Genomic DNA, 13261 nt, shown 5'->3' with positions numbered 1-13261 from the left:
AATTCAATGGCTCAACTTGCCAATTATCCTTCTCGATCCAACTGACTAGTTACCTTCTTCATCATCCACCTTAGGGAGAATGCCAGTCTCTTCATCAAAGTCTGGAAATTCTTCTTTGGAAAGGACATTGGCAGCAATCATCTAGCCAAAGAAGAGAAGGCAGCATTTGTAATCTGCTAAGATCAAAACTTTTTTTTGTTGTTTTTTGGTTTTGTTTTTTTGAGATAAGACCTTGCTCTGTCACCCAGGCTGAAGTGCAGTGACCTGATCAAAGCTCACTGCAACCTCAAACTCCTGGGCTCAACCAATCCTCCTACCTCAGCCTCCTGAATAGCTGACACTACTGGAGCACACCATAATACCTGGCTAATTTTTAAATTTTTTCTAGAAACAGGGTCTCACTATTTGTCCAGGCTGGTCTCAAACTCCTGGCCTCAAGCAATCCTCCTGCCTTGGCCTCCCAAAGTGCTGAGATTACATGTGTCAGCGACATGCCCAGTCAAAACTCTTCTTTTCTAAGAGAGTTAATTACAGAGGTTTCATGTAGGAAACCCAGTTTTTTTCTCCTCTGACCCACGATGTCGGGACCTCAAATGTCATATATCCCATTCCAGGGTTGCAGAGGTGGTTCTCCAACATGGTGCTGTAAAGTATAAGCTCAAAAGTATCATCCCCAGGAAGAGTTATCTGCTCTTTCCCTTGTTTCCACAGCACTCTGGTACACTTATTATATAATATGTAGGCCAGACATGGCAGCTCACGCCTGTAATCTCAACACTTTGGGAGGCTAAGACAAGAGAATCACTTGGAGCCCAGGAGTTTGAGACGAGCCCTGGTAACACGGCAAGACTGTCTCTACAAAAAATTAAAAAATTAGCCAGGCATGGTGGCATGTGCCTGGGGTCACAGCTAATTGGGAAGCTGAAGTGAGAGGATGGCTTGAGCCTGAAAGGTTAAGGCTGCAGTGAGCCATGGTCATGCCACTGCACTCCTGCCTGGGTGATAGTGCAAGTAAGAACTTGCCTCAAAAATAAAGTAAAAAATAAGTAACTCCTCACAATTATTGTTTAGATCTGTCTCCTCTGCTGGACTTTGAGTTCCTCAAGCATAGGAACCATGATATATTCGTGTTTATGGCCCTAGCTCTGCATGGTGCTTGACACACCACGGTTATGATATTTAGTGAAGAAAGATGAAAACAATAGGCTGGGCACAGTGGCTCACGCCTGTAATCCCAGCACTTTGGGAGGCCGAGGTGGGAGAATCATCTGAGGCCAGGAGTTCAAGACCAGCCTGGCCAACATGGTGAAACCCCGTCTCTACTAAAAATTCAAAAAAATTAGCCGGGCGTGGTGGTGGGCGCCTGTAATCCCAGCTACTCAGGAGGCTGAGGCATGACAATCGCTTGAACCTGGGAGGCAGAGGTTGCAGTAAGCTGAGATCGCACCACTGTACTCCAGCCTGGGTGACAGAGCGAGACTCCGTCTCAATAAAAAAAAAAAAAAAGAAAACAAAACAAAACAATAATGAAGACTTACATAGCAATTACCACATCCTAAGCACTAACCTAAGAGTTTCACCATTTTTTTTTTTTTTTTGAGACAGAGTCTTGTTCTGTCGCCCAGGCTGGAGTGCAGTGGTGTGATCTCAGCTCACTGTAACCTCCGCCTCCCGGGTTCAAGCGATTCTCCTGCCTCAGCGTCCTGAGTAGCTGGGATTATAGGCGCGCACCATGACGCCCGGCTAATTTTTTGTATTTTTAGTGAAGATGGGGTTTCACCACACTGGTCAGGCTGGTCTCGAACTCCTAAGCTCGTGACCTGCCCGCCTCAGCTTCCCAAAGTGCTGGGATTACAGGTGTGAGCCATCACGCCCAGCAACTTTCACCTTTATTAACTCATTTAATCCTCACACCACCAACACTGGTCCTGTTTTATAGATAAGGGTACTGAGGCATGAGGTAGAGTAGCTTAGCTAAGGATTACACGGCTAACAAGTGGCTGACATGGTTTGGCTGTGTCCCCACCCAAATCTCATCTTGAATTTCCACGTGTGTGGGAGGGACCCAGTGGAAGGTAACTGAATCATGAAGGCAGCTCTTTCCCACGCTGTTGTCATAGTAGTGAGTGTCATGAGATCTGATGGTTTTAAAAAGGGGCATTTCCCTGCACAAGCTCTCTTCTCTTGTCTACTGCCATGTGAGATGTGCCTTTCACCTTCCCCCATGATTGTGAGGCCTCCCCAACCGAGTGGAATTCTAAGTCCAATAAACCTCTTTCTTTAGTAAATTGCCCGGTCTCAGGTACGTCTTTATCAGCAGCGTGAAAACAGACTAATACAGTGGTTAAAAGTTATCCCAGGCCATCGTGCTCCAGGGCACACCCCTAAGCACCATGCTACATGCAGAATGACTATCTGGTCATGAAAACTAAAGGCCCCAACCTGTTTGATCTCCCACTTCTCTGGGTCAGAGATTCGGGTGAGGCGCTTGCGTTCCAGTGAGTCGTCCTCTACTTCAGGAGCACTGACAAGGGACAAGTGAGTGGGTCTATCAGGATTCCGCATTGAGGTCTCCTCATTGGTCTCCCCGACAAGATTTCGCCGTCTATTTGGGTTTAGATCTTCTCCAGTCTCTTGATCCACATCCTAAGGCACAAAAACAAGGGAGCTGTCTCACTTGCTGTCCTCTTCCATTCCCTTGGCCATCAGATGTAAGAACAGGCTGACCATCTCACCTACCTTCATGCTCAGGCTGGTCTTGGTCCCAGTGAAGGACAGCACTTTGACTTTGACCCTCTGGCCTTTGCTCACCACATCAGCTACATTGGCCACACGACCCTCCCGCCGGAGCTCAGAGATGTGCACCAGGCCTTCCCACCGCTTCCTGAGGGAGAGCCAGACATATCTGGAACATGCCAAAAAACATTTTCCCCCAACCAATTTCTACCCTTATTGGAACTAACAAAAGAAAATGGTCTTAAACTCAAGAGAAAAGTACCATGAAGGTAGTCAAACAATAAAATAGTATTATCACTCTCCTCATGGGGAGACATGGGGTGGGCAAGCAAATTCTATCTGTCCCAACAAGCAAAGGACAGATCTCCTGAAGACAGAGAAAGGAATAAATGGCTCTGTAACATTTCAAGAGAGTCAATCTCTAAGAACCATGTATGGCTGATTTGACTAAAGTGTCATTAATCAAAGTAACTTTTTAGAATGTGAAAATCCTCAGTGATAAAAGAAATTCTGCCCATCACTGGTGTGAATAGAAGAGCACCAGTCATTACCTTAGTCCTTCCAGCTGCACAAAGCAACCAAACTGCATGATGCTGGTAACTTTGCCATTATAAATGTCACCAATGGTGGGCTCTTCTGGAGGAGGGCGGTCCACATGCTTATCCCGCCATCTATCCAGATTCCGCTCTCCATATTTGTCCCGGTCCTTCCGGTCTTTGGGGGGACTCTGACTCCTGCTCCTGGACCGATATCTAGACTTTGCTTTATTCCTCTCCCGGGTCCTGGAATGTGATCGAGAGCGGGACCGGTGTCTCCGCTTGTGGTCTCTATCTCGGTTTCGTTCCCTATCTCTGTCTCGATCTCGGTTTCGATCTCGGCTTCGACTCCGCTTCTTCTTCTTTGTCCTGTCCCTAACAAATCAATAAGCATCTGTTTAAAAAAAAAACCAATCCGATTTCATCTTTGCATCCCCAAGCACCCAGTACAGTGCCATGCACATGGTAGGTGCCCACTAGGTTTTGAACTGAATTAGAGTTTCAATAACTATGACATCCCTATAAGCCAATAAAGAATCGAGCCACAAACATATTCAGCCTCTTTCAACCCTGATTTCTATATTCTGAACATCCTAGCATTTGCTACATACACTTAGCAGGAAGCAATGAAAACAGATCCAACAATATGATATATGACCAGTCCAGATTCTGTAAACTTGCCCAAAATTTTGCTTGGCTGGTCCATAATATTCAACTGTCACAGTACCCTAAACTTCCAAAGGACAGGACACTAAGGACAAACCGGTGTTCAGCATCTCTTTGCTTCTCCTGGCCTGCTGCGCTGGGCATTAAAGCTTCCAGTTCTTTCAGGACATCCACAGCAACTTTCACATCATCTTCATCCAACATGGTCTGCAGAGGTAGAGGCCAGCAAAGTTAGGAAAAAAAACTACTCAAGAATCTGTATGTACCTCAGGTACATCTATAAATCACTAACCACTATGTGAGGGAAACAGAAGAGGGGCAGAGATTTCCAACTTGATTCAAGATAGATGCAGAAGAAATGGAAAAAAGGCTGTTGAGAATTACTCCTACATTTGACAAATCCCCTTTGTCCTTAATAGAATTCTATGAAAGGCAGTTAGATATTAATCATCCCTGCCATGAAAGAATGCAAGTGATGATTATATAAATAGAAAACAGGTGTTAAAAATTTTAAAAAGCAACTCTCCCTCTGCACTCTTCCTCCCTCCCCCCACTCCAGTTTTATTTTTTTCCATAGCCCTTATTGCTATCTGCTATGTTACATACCTTATTTGTTTATTGCCTATCTCCTCCCCACCAGAATGTTCACATGTTTATTTCCTGCTCTCTACCCGAAAATTGGGATATAATCTCCAAAGGCTGAAACTCTTGTCTGTTCTGTTCACTGCTGTTACCCAGGTACTTAGAACAGTGTTTGGCATACAATAAGTACTCAATAAATATTTATTAAAATGAAATTTAAAAATCAAAATGCTTTAAAAATTAGACCTTTAACAAGTAACACAGCAAAAAAACCAAAAATCTAATTTCACACATCAGGCATCTGTTCCAGAACCTTATTTCATATTCCTAATCACTACTTCCCCAAATTACCAATCTCATTTCCCTTGAATATCATTCTCAGAACCCCTTAACATATTCAATACATAGTACATGCTCAGAGAGTGATCAAACACTTTCATTCTTAAAAATAAGTTACAACAAAGGCAAACTTAAAATTAATAAAATTACTATGAGACAAAGAAAAGGGGTTGGGAATATATATTTATAGTAGACATTCTTAAAATGGTATCAGTACCCGAACAGAAGGGTTGTCCGGTTGGCAAAGGACTGGGAAGAGTTCCTTCAGCTTTTCTTTTTCTGTTTTAGGTTTAACAACTGGATCTTGTTTCATTAAAGAGCATGAAGGGGTTAAAAAAAGATATATTTAATATTATTAATGATTAACAAAATAACTTCAACATTAGATTTGTATCAAACTGAAACAGAACATGGCATTTTGCTATATATTAATCATATCTGTTACTATAAATTTAATTTAATTTTCTAAATACATTGATCACAAAGTATCTTGAAATGTAGCAGAAAGAGGAGTGTAGCAATACTTATTGGGTTATGTCTTATCTTTTTGATTTTGTCTTAAGTCGTTTGAAATTTTTTTTCCCCTTGAAACGGGAAAAAAACCTCTGTCACTCAGGCTGAAGTACACTGGTGCAACTACGGCTCACTGCAGCTTCACCCTTTTGGACTCAAGCAACACTCCTTCCTTAGCCTCCCAGGTAGCTGGAACTACAGAGGCACGCCATCATGTCTGGCTAATTTTTTTATTTTTTTGTAGAGACGAGGTCTCTCTATGTTGCCCAGGCTGGTCTAAAACTCCTGGGCTTGGCTGGGCGCGGTGGCTCACGCCTGCAATCCCAGCACTTTGGGAAGCCGAGGCGGGCGGATCACGAGGTCAGGAGATCGAGACCATCCTGGCTAACACGGTGAAACCCCGTCTCTACTAAAAATACAAAAAATTAGCCGGGCGAGGTGGCGGGCGCCTGCAGTCCCAGCTACGCAGGAGGCTGAGGCAGGAGAATGGCGTGAACCCCGGCGGGTGGAGCCTGCAGTGAGCCAAGATCGCGCCACTGCGTCCCAGCCTGGGCGACAGCTAGACTCCGTCTCAAAAAAAAATAAAAAATAAAAATAAAATAAAATAAAATAAAACTCCCGGGCTCAAGTGATCCTCCCACCTTGGCCTCCCAAAGTGCTGGGATTCCAGCAGTGAGCCGCTACGCCTAGCCCATTTGAAAAGTCTTACTGGAACATTTACTTGCTCAGCAACTGCTGAGAGGAAAGCAAATGCAATTTACAGGATGTTCAAAACCTACACTATTCTAGAAGCTAAGCTCAGCTGGAAGCTCTGCTTACCTTTGCTAGTGGAAGGCTTCGCTGGAGGCCGCATGGTTTGTATGAGACGCAGCAAGTTACTAACAAGAGAATCCTTTGAAAAGAAACATAGAACGAAAATTGTCAGCTCCCGTATCAGTGCTTAAATACACTTAAAAGGCAAAGAATGTCCTTTAGTGAAGGGTGGTTACACACTTGAATTTAGCTAATTGGAATAAATGAAACCTATTGTGTCAACCTGGTATAGCATGAACCTAGTATAATAGCTTCAGAGAAAGCCGATATTTAGGACTCTTTGGGGAGAAAAGTTATTAGGCTCCCTGCAACCATTTTATTTCCCAAGGTTTAGAACTACCCCCAAAACTCGTTTCCAACTTCCTGACTCACAGAACAAGAATGTAAATACCTACAAAAACTTAATGATGAAAATCCTGCCCTGTTTTCCTAGATGGGTATCACAGAAAATCTGGTTACATCATCACTAGTTAATGGAATGAAAACATTACACACTTAATGGCTTATTTAATTGATATGTATAAAATTGTCTCCTTCCTATATCAAAATCCTATATTAAACCCTATCAAAATTTAAATTCAATAGTGACATTAAAACATAAATTATGTAATCCCAGCACTTTGGAAGGCCGAGGAGGGTGGATCACGAGGTCAGGAGATCGCGACCATCCTGGCTAACACGGTGAAACCCCGTCTCTACTAAAAATACAAAAAATTAGCCGGGCATGGTGGCGGGTACCTGTAGTCCCAGCTACTTGGGAGGCTGAGGCAAGAGAATGGTGTGAACTCAGGAGGCGGAGCTTGCAGTGAGCTAAGATGGCACCACTGCACTCCAGCCTGGGTGACAGAGCAAAACTCTGCCTCAAAAAAAAAAAAAAAAAACCATAAATTAAAACATTAATATCTACAGATTGTCTTCTCCAGATATACATACCGTAAATTCTGCACCATTTTTGACGAGAGAAGCCTTAAAAGTATCAAAGGTGGTATTTTTCTCAGCAAGACTGATCACGAATTCAGCTGCAAATAAGAAACAGAATTCAGAAAAGAAGAGACATGAGCAAGAAATCAGTTTCAAGTATGGTGAAAACAAAACTAATTAGGTTATCCAACAGTAATAAAAAACAAAGACCACCATCTGACAAGGGTAAAGAGAGAAAATCTGGCCAGGTGCGCTGGCTTATGCCTGTAATCCCAATACTCTGGGAGGCCAAGGCAGGCGGATCACTTGAGGTCAGGAATTCAAGATGAGCCTGGCTAACACAGTGAAACCCCGTCTCTATTAAAAATACAAAAATTAGCTGGGTGTGGTGGCAGGCACCTGTAATCCCAGCTACTTGGGAGGCTGAGGCAGGAGAATCACCTGAACCCAGGAGGCAGAGGTTGCAGTAAGCCAGGATTGCGCCACTGCATCCAGCCTGGGCAACAGAGTGAGAATCCGTCTCAAAACAAACAAACAAACAAACAAGAAAACAAGAGAGAAAATCCAGACTGCTGAAATTATCCGCACATATTCTAGTGAATTTATACAAATGAAAGGAAGATATTACTACAAAGTGGCTCAATGTAGCCCTTGAGTGCATTTAAATTAGGAAGACCTATTTGACCCACATCATGGTACCCTCTTCTCACAAAACTACTACCTGGGCAGGCTGCCACCTAGACTAGACTGTAAAGGTGACAATAAAAAGCATTAGCCCGTGCAGACACACAGAGGCACACAACAGAAGGACAGACCCAATCTGTACATGAGGGCCAGGCAGCTGCTGGGTGGTGCAATCTCCACATTGATGAAAGACTTACTTTTTCGCCAAATTTTTCTCCACAAACCTGCCTAGTTTTGTTTTGTTTTGTTTTGTTTTTTTGAGATGGAGTCTTGCTCTGTCGCCCAGGCTGGAGTGCAGTGGCGCGATCTCGGCTCACTGCAAGCTCCGCCTCCCGGGTTCATGCCATTCTCCTGCTTCAGCCTCCCGAGTAGCTGGGACTACAGGCGCCCGCCACCGCGCCCAGCTAAGTTTTGTATTTTTTAGTAGAGACGGGGTTTCACCGTGTTAGCCAGGATGGTCTTGATCTCCTGACCTCGTGATCCACCCGCCTCAGCCTCCCAAAGTGCTGGGATTACAGGCGTGAGCCACCGCACCCGGCCTTTTTTTTTTGAGACAGAATCTGGCTCTGTCGCCCAGGCTGGAGTGCAGTGGTGCGATCTCGGCTCACTGCAACCTCCACCTCCCGGGTTCACGCCATTCTCCTGCCTCAGCCTCCCGGGTAGCTGGGACTACAGGCACCCACCACCACGCCTGGCTAATTTTTTATATTTTTAGTAGAGACAGGGTTTCACCATGTTAGCCAGGATGGTCTTGATCTCCTGACCTCGTGATCTGCCCGCCTCAGCCTCTCAAAGTGCTGGGATTACAGGCATAAGCCACTGTGCCCAGCATACCTGCCTAGTTCTTGAAACTTCTTTTTCTTTTGAGGTGGAGTCTTGCTCTGTCACCTAGGATGGAGTGCAGTGGCATGATCTTGGCTCACTGCAACCTCTGCCTCCTGAGTTCAAGCGGTTCTTCTGCCTCAGCCTCCCAAGTAGCTGGGGCTACAGGCGCATGCCACCACGCCCGGCTAATTTTTATATTTTTAGTACAAGCAGGATTTCACCATATTGGCCAGGCTGGTCTCAAACTTCTGACCTTGTGATTTGCCTGCCTCAGCCTCCCAAAGTTCTGGGATTACAGGCATGAGCCACCACGCCTGGCCTTTTTTTTTTTTTTTAAGAGTCACTCTGTCTCTCAGGCTGGAGTACAGTGGTACGATCTCGGCTCATTGCAACCTCCGCCTCTCGGGTTCAAGCAATTCTCCTGTCTCAGCCTCCCAAGTAGCTGGGATTACAGGCGCCCTCCACCATGCCTGGCTAATTTTTGTAGTTTTAGTAGAGACGGGGTTTCGCCACATTGGCCAGGCTGGTCTTGAACTCCTGACTTCAGGTAATCCTCCTGCCTCAGCCTCCCGAAGTGCTGGGATTACAGGCATGAGCCACTGTACCCGGCTTAGTTCTTGAAACTTCTAATATTAGAGCTATTTATTAATTAAGCGACTTTCAGACAGTGGCTCACGCCTCTAATCCCAGCACTTTGGGAGGTTGTGGTGGGCAGATTGCTTGAGCCCAGGAGTTAAAGACCAGCCTGGGCAACATGGCAAAACCCCATCTCTATAAAAAATACAAAAATCAGATGGGGGTGGTGGTATGCATCTGCAGTCCTAGCTACTAGGGAGTAGACTGAGATAATAAGCTTCATACTATGAGACCCACAAAAAAACTGTAATGCTTTCATTTGAATGCTAATCCTAGAAAAGTAAATGAATAAATAACATGAAAGATCTAGATGACTAACGCATAAAGTAGTACTACCATACAATTTCCATCCTGGAATGTGCCTTTATCTTTCTGATGAAGTGAAAGCCAAATGCCATCAGGCTACAGGAACACATCTTATGCATAAGAAGTTAGTAACGATAATGTCAATGGTTAATACTTTTGGAACATTACTATGTGCCAGGCACTATGCTAAGTGCTTTTTATGGGTTACTTCATGATCCCCAAAACAACCCTCATAAGTAGGTGCTATTACTGTCATGTTTTACAATGAGGAAGCTGACGGTTTGAGACACTGACCTACCCAATAAGAACTGAGGGGAGCTAGGAATAAAACCTAGGCAATCTAACTTCAGAGCCTACATTCTTTCAAGAAATGTGGAGGGAGAACTAAGTCCCATGGGGCTAGGCATGGCATGCTCAAAAGAGACCCTCCCAAAGCAGTCAGCACATTCACACTGCCAGCCATCATTAATCAGTTTTTTTTTTTTTTTTTTTTTGAGACGGAGTCTTGCTCTGTCACTCAGGCTGGAGTGCAGTGGCACCATCCTATCACTGCAACCTCCCCATCCCAGGTTCAAGCGATTCTCCTGCCTCAGCCTCCTGAGTAGCTGGGATTACAGGCGTGAGCCACCACGCCCAGCTAATTTTTGTATTTTTAGTAGAGACAGGGTTTCACCGTGTTGCTCAGGCTGGTGTCGAACTCCTGACCTCGTGATTCACCTGCCTTGGCCTCCCAAAGTGCTGGGATTATAGGTGTGAGCCACTGTGCCCAGTCCCATTAATCAGTATTTTTAATTTTCACAATTATACAGGGGAATCGTTAAATTAACTGAATCTATTATAAAAAATTAATTCATAGTTTAAAAAAATTCATTGGTGAAAACAGTAAAAATAACACTAATTTAAATGATAATCCAGTATTACAGTTCTTTTAGAATTTGTCTAGCAGGTTTTCCAGTTTTCATTGGAAACTCTACTATCTCAACTCCCCCAAAAATTAAATACATAAATTAATAAGTCATCCATCAGGGTCAAAAGCAAAAGAATCAAGTCAGCAAACGAAACATAGAAGAAGCAAATATATGCCTTTCTGTTATTAAACCCAACTCTGCCAATTTAGTTTCAACAAAAGACACTATTGCATTAAACCAATATTAGTATTTTTTTTTTTTTTTAAATAAAGTCTTGCTCTTGTCATCCAGGCTGGAGTGCAGGGATGTGATTTCAGCTCACTGTAACCTCCGTCTCCTGAGTTCAAGTGATTCTCCTGCCTCAGCCTCCTGAGTAGCTGGGATTACAGGCGGCAGTCACCATGGCCAGCTAATTTTTGTATTTTTTTTTTTAGTAGAAATGGGGTTTTACCATGTTGGCCAGGCTGGTCTCAAACTCCTGACCTCAGGGGATCGGCCTGTCTTGGCCTTCCAAAAGTGCTGGGATTACAGGCGTGAGCCACCACGCCCAGCCAATGTTAGTACTTTTAATGTTATTGGTTTTATAATTCTGTATGTAACAGAAAAAGCATATTTGTGGGTTTTCTGCAAATTAATTGAGATCTTTAGCTATAAATAAACTAAAAGATTATGGAGTTTATACTTTGCTCTATTTTTGTACATAAATGAAGTTAACATCAAAACAAACACTGGAAGATGTCAATAACTTTTTTGTTTCCTCTAAAAGACCAAGGGATTAGGAGTTAAAACGAAAACAGAGAGAAAGGTAAGCTCCCTGAAAGCAGAAATCTGTCTTGTTCTCTGTGGTACGCCTAGCCCCCAGCTCAATATTTGCTGAATAAAGGAAACATATTAACGAGATAGCAAAACCGACGAAATTATCACCTCATTATCAACTAAAAGAGAAGAATCCTGCGGGAAAAATTATATAGGACAGACACATCTTGACTGGGAGGCAAGAGAAAAAAGTAAAATATACTGGCTGCAGAGCATCTTCCTAAATGCTACATGGTGACCCTGTGAAGACATCGTCCCACTTCACAGATGAGAAAAACAGCTTCAGAGAAACTATGAATCTTACTAAAGGTCACTCGTCTAACTTCCCTAACCCCTCCTGTTACCTGCCCCTTCCCTTCCATCCCTCCGGTTGATGACTTCGTCTTCATTTAGGAAACTGAAGAGTGGGCTGAAACTCTCTCACTCATCTTCCCACCACCAATCTCTAAACTCATCTGAATCTGCAACTGTATTCTCTGTCCTCGCTCCTGTTACAACTGAAGGAGCCTTGCTGTACTTACCAAAGGTCAATCCCTCCATGGGTTGCCCTTGATCCCATCCATCCTCTTTACCTTCATAAAGGCTCCATCTGTCTATGGCTTTAGCTTTAGGACCCTAGCCCTTTCTAATTCCTCAGTTTGGGTTCCCCAGATGTAGTCTGCCCCAAAACACCTAGTGACTGATGTTTAAGACACAGTACAGGACGCAATGGCTCACGCCTGTAATCCCAACACTTTGGGAGGCCGAGGGAAGAGGACTGCTTGAGCCCAGAAGTTTGAGACTAGCCTGGGCAATACAGTGAGACCCCCGTCTCTTCAAAAATTTTAAAAATGAGTCGAGCTTGGTGGCGCGCGTATGTATTCCCAGGTACTCGGGAGGCTGAGGTGGGAGGATTGCTTGAGCCCAAGAGGTGGAGGCTGCAGTGAGCCGAGATCGTGCCACTGCACTCCAGCCCGGGAGACAGAGCGAGGCCCTGCCTCAAAAAAGAGTACAGGATGAACGGTCAAAGAACACAGTTAAAAGCACAGACGCTGACTACTATGTCACAGAGTGGCGTGAAGACCAAATAAGATAATGTTAATAAAGAGCTGAGCATCGCATCTAGCACATAGTGAGCACCCAATAAACGTCAGCCATCATCATCGTCATCGCAGCACCTGCTGCTGTTGTTAAACATGTTTAATTGAGGCTGAAAAAACAAACAAACAAAAACAATCAAGCAGAGATGACCGCCCCGGGCTTCACTGACAGCTCTGGGGAAGTTTCTAAAGTTTCTCCAGGGCTCTCAAGCCGAGGCCACGACAGCGGGTACCCTGGGCCCGGGTGTCTGCGACAGAGACAGACTGACACGAATACACTTTCCGTCCATCAACCACCTTTCTCCTTCCGCTTCCCTCAATCCCAAACTGAGGCCACAGGGACCTCCCCAGGCTCACCAAGGTCCTTGTCGTTGATCCCCAAGTGATTGTCCAGCTCAGTGCAAACCTTTGACACCAAAGACAGGTACTCGAGTTTGGCAAGTTCTTCCGCGGGGCCTGGCTCCGATCCGACTGTGGCTCCCGCCATGGCTACAGCCACAGCCATGGCTATAGCTTGCCCAGGACCTCCTTCCTCAGCCGGCTCTCGGAACTACTCCGGCCGGGTTCCAGCTTTCACTTCCGAGTCAGCGCGCGTCCCTTGTAAATTGACAATTTGAGGAACGAATCAAGTCGCAACTGGATGGATCATAGAGATCAAACAGGAAGTGCTTAAGGAAGGGACAACTAGAGTGGGTTACTCTGCACGCCGATCTGCGCCCTCTACAGGCGAGAAAAATCTCCGCCCGCCCTCAGGCCCGGAAACGTTCACTTAGCGCGCTCCCTCCCTGGGTCGGCAGAGGGCGACCCCCGCCTGCACAAGAGGCGCCGGGAGGCAACCGCAAAACAGCCTGCGCCTGCGCTTTAGAACACTTGAAAAAGGAATCTTAATGCACGTCTGGAA

The 13261-nt window shown here is 44.9% G+C and overlaps 1 protein-coding gene and 1 non-coding gene across 10 annotated transcripts in view; one reads left to right on the top strand and one right to left on the bottom strand.

The window, feature by feature from the left end:
- The window catches only part of DHX8 (DEAH-box helicase 8), a 44976-nt gene extending 31949 nt beyond the window's left edge, over nucleotides 1–13027 (bottom strand). For 2 of the 9 annotated variants that reach the window (XM_055258879.2, XM_055258877.2), the window contains exons 1-9: nucleotides 12718–13027; nucleotides 7119–7204; nucleotides 6192–6264; nucleotides 5077–5162; nucleotides 4036–4145; nucleotides 3288–3647; nucleotides 2740–2884; nucleotides 2443–2646; nucleotides 54–141 (exon numbers count right to left, since the gene is read on the bottom strand). In XM_055258879.2, coding sequence (XP_055114854.1) covers nucleotides 54–141; nucleotides 2443–2646; nucleotides 2740–2884; nucleotides 3288–3647; nucleotides 4036–4145; nucleotides 5077–5162; nucleotides 6192–6264; nucleotides 7119–7204; nucleotides 12718–12865 — 1300 coding nt within the window. In that variant the 5' untranslated portion in view covers nucleotides 12866–13027. Of the gene's footprint in view, nucleotides 1–53; nucleotides 142–2442; nucleotides 2647–2739; nucleotides 2906–3287; nucleotides 3648–4035; nucleotides 4146–5076; nucleotides 5163–6191; nucleotides 6265–7118; nucleotides 7205–12717 lie in introns of all 9 variants that reach the window. The other 7 variants (XM_063629100.1, XM_055258882.2, XM_063629099.1 and 4 more) reach the window with 6 other exon arrangements.
- LOC129470826 (U7 small nuclear RNA) lies at nucleotides 10470–10531 on the top strand. Its single transcript, XR_008653348.1, has one exon. It is a non-coding gene; the product is annotated as a U7 small nuclear RNA (small nuclear RNA).
- Nucleotides 13028–13261: the final 234 nt, after the last annotated feature.

The sequence above is a fragment of the Symphalangus syndactylus genome, chromosome 20 (genome assembly GCF_028878055.3).
Source record: "Symphalangus syndactylus isolate Jambi chromosome 20, NHGRI_mSymSyn1-v2.1_pri, whole genome shotgun sequence".
NCBI classification, from domain to species: Eukaryota; Metazoa; Chordata; class Mammalia; order Primates; family Hylobatidae; genus Symphalangus; species Symphalangus syndactylus.
Note: the sequence above shows the minus strand (reverse complement) of the source record. Positions and strands in the feature narration are given on the sequence as shown.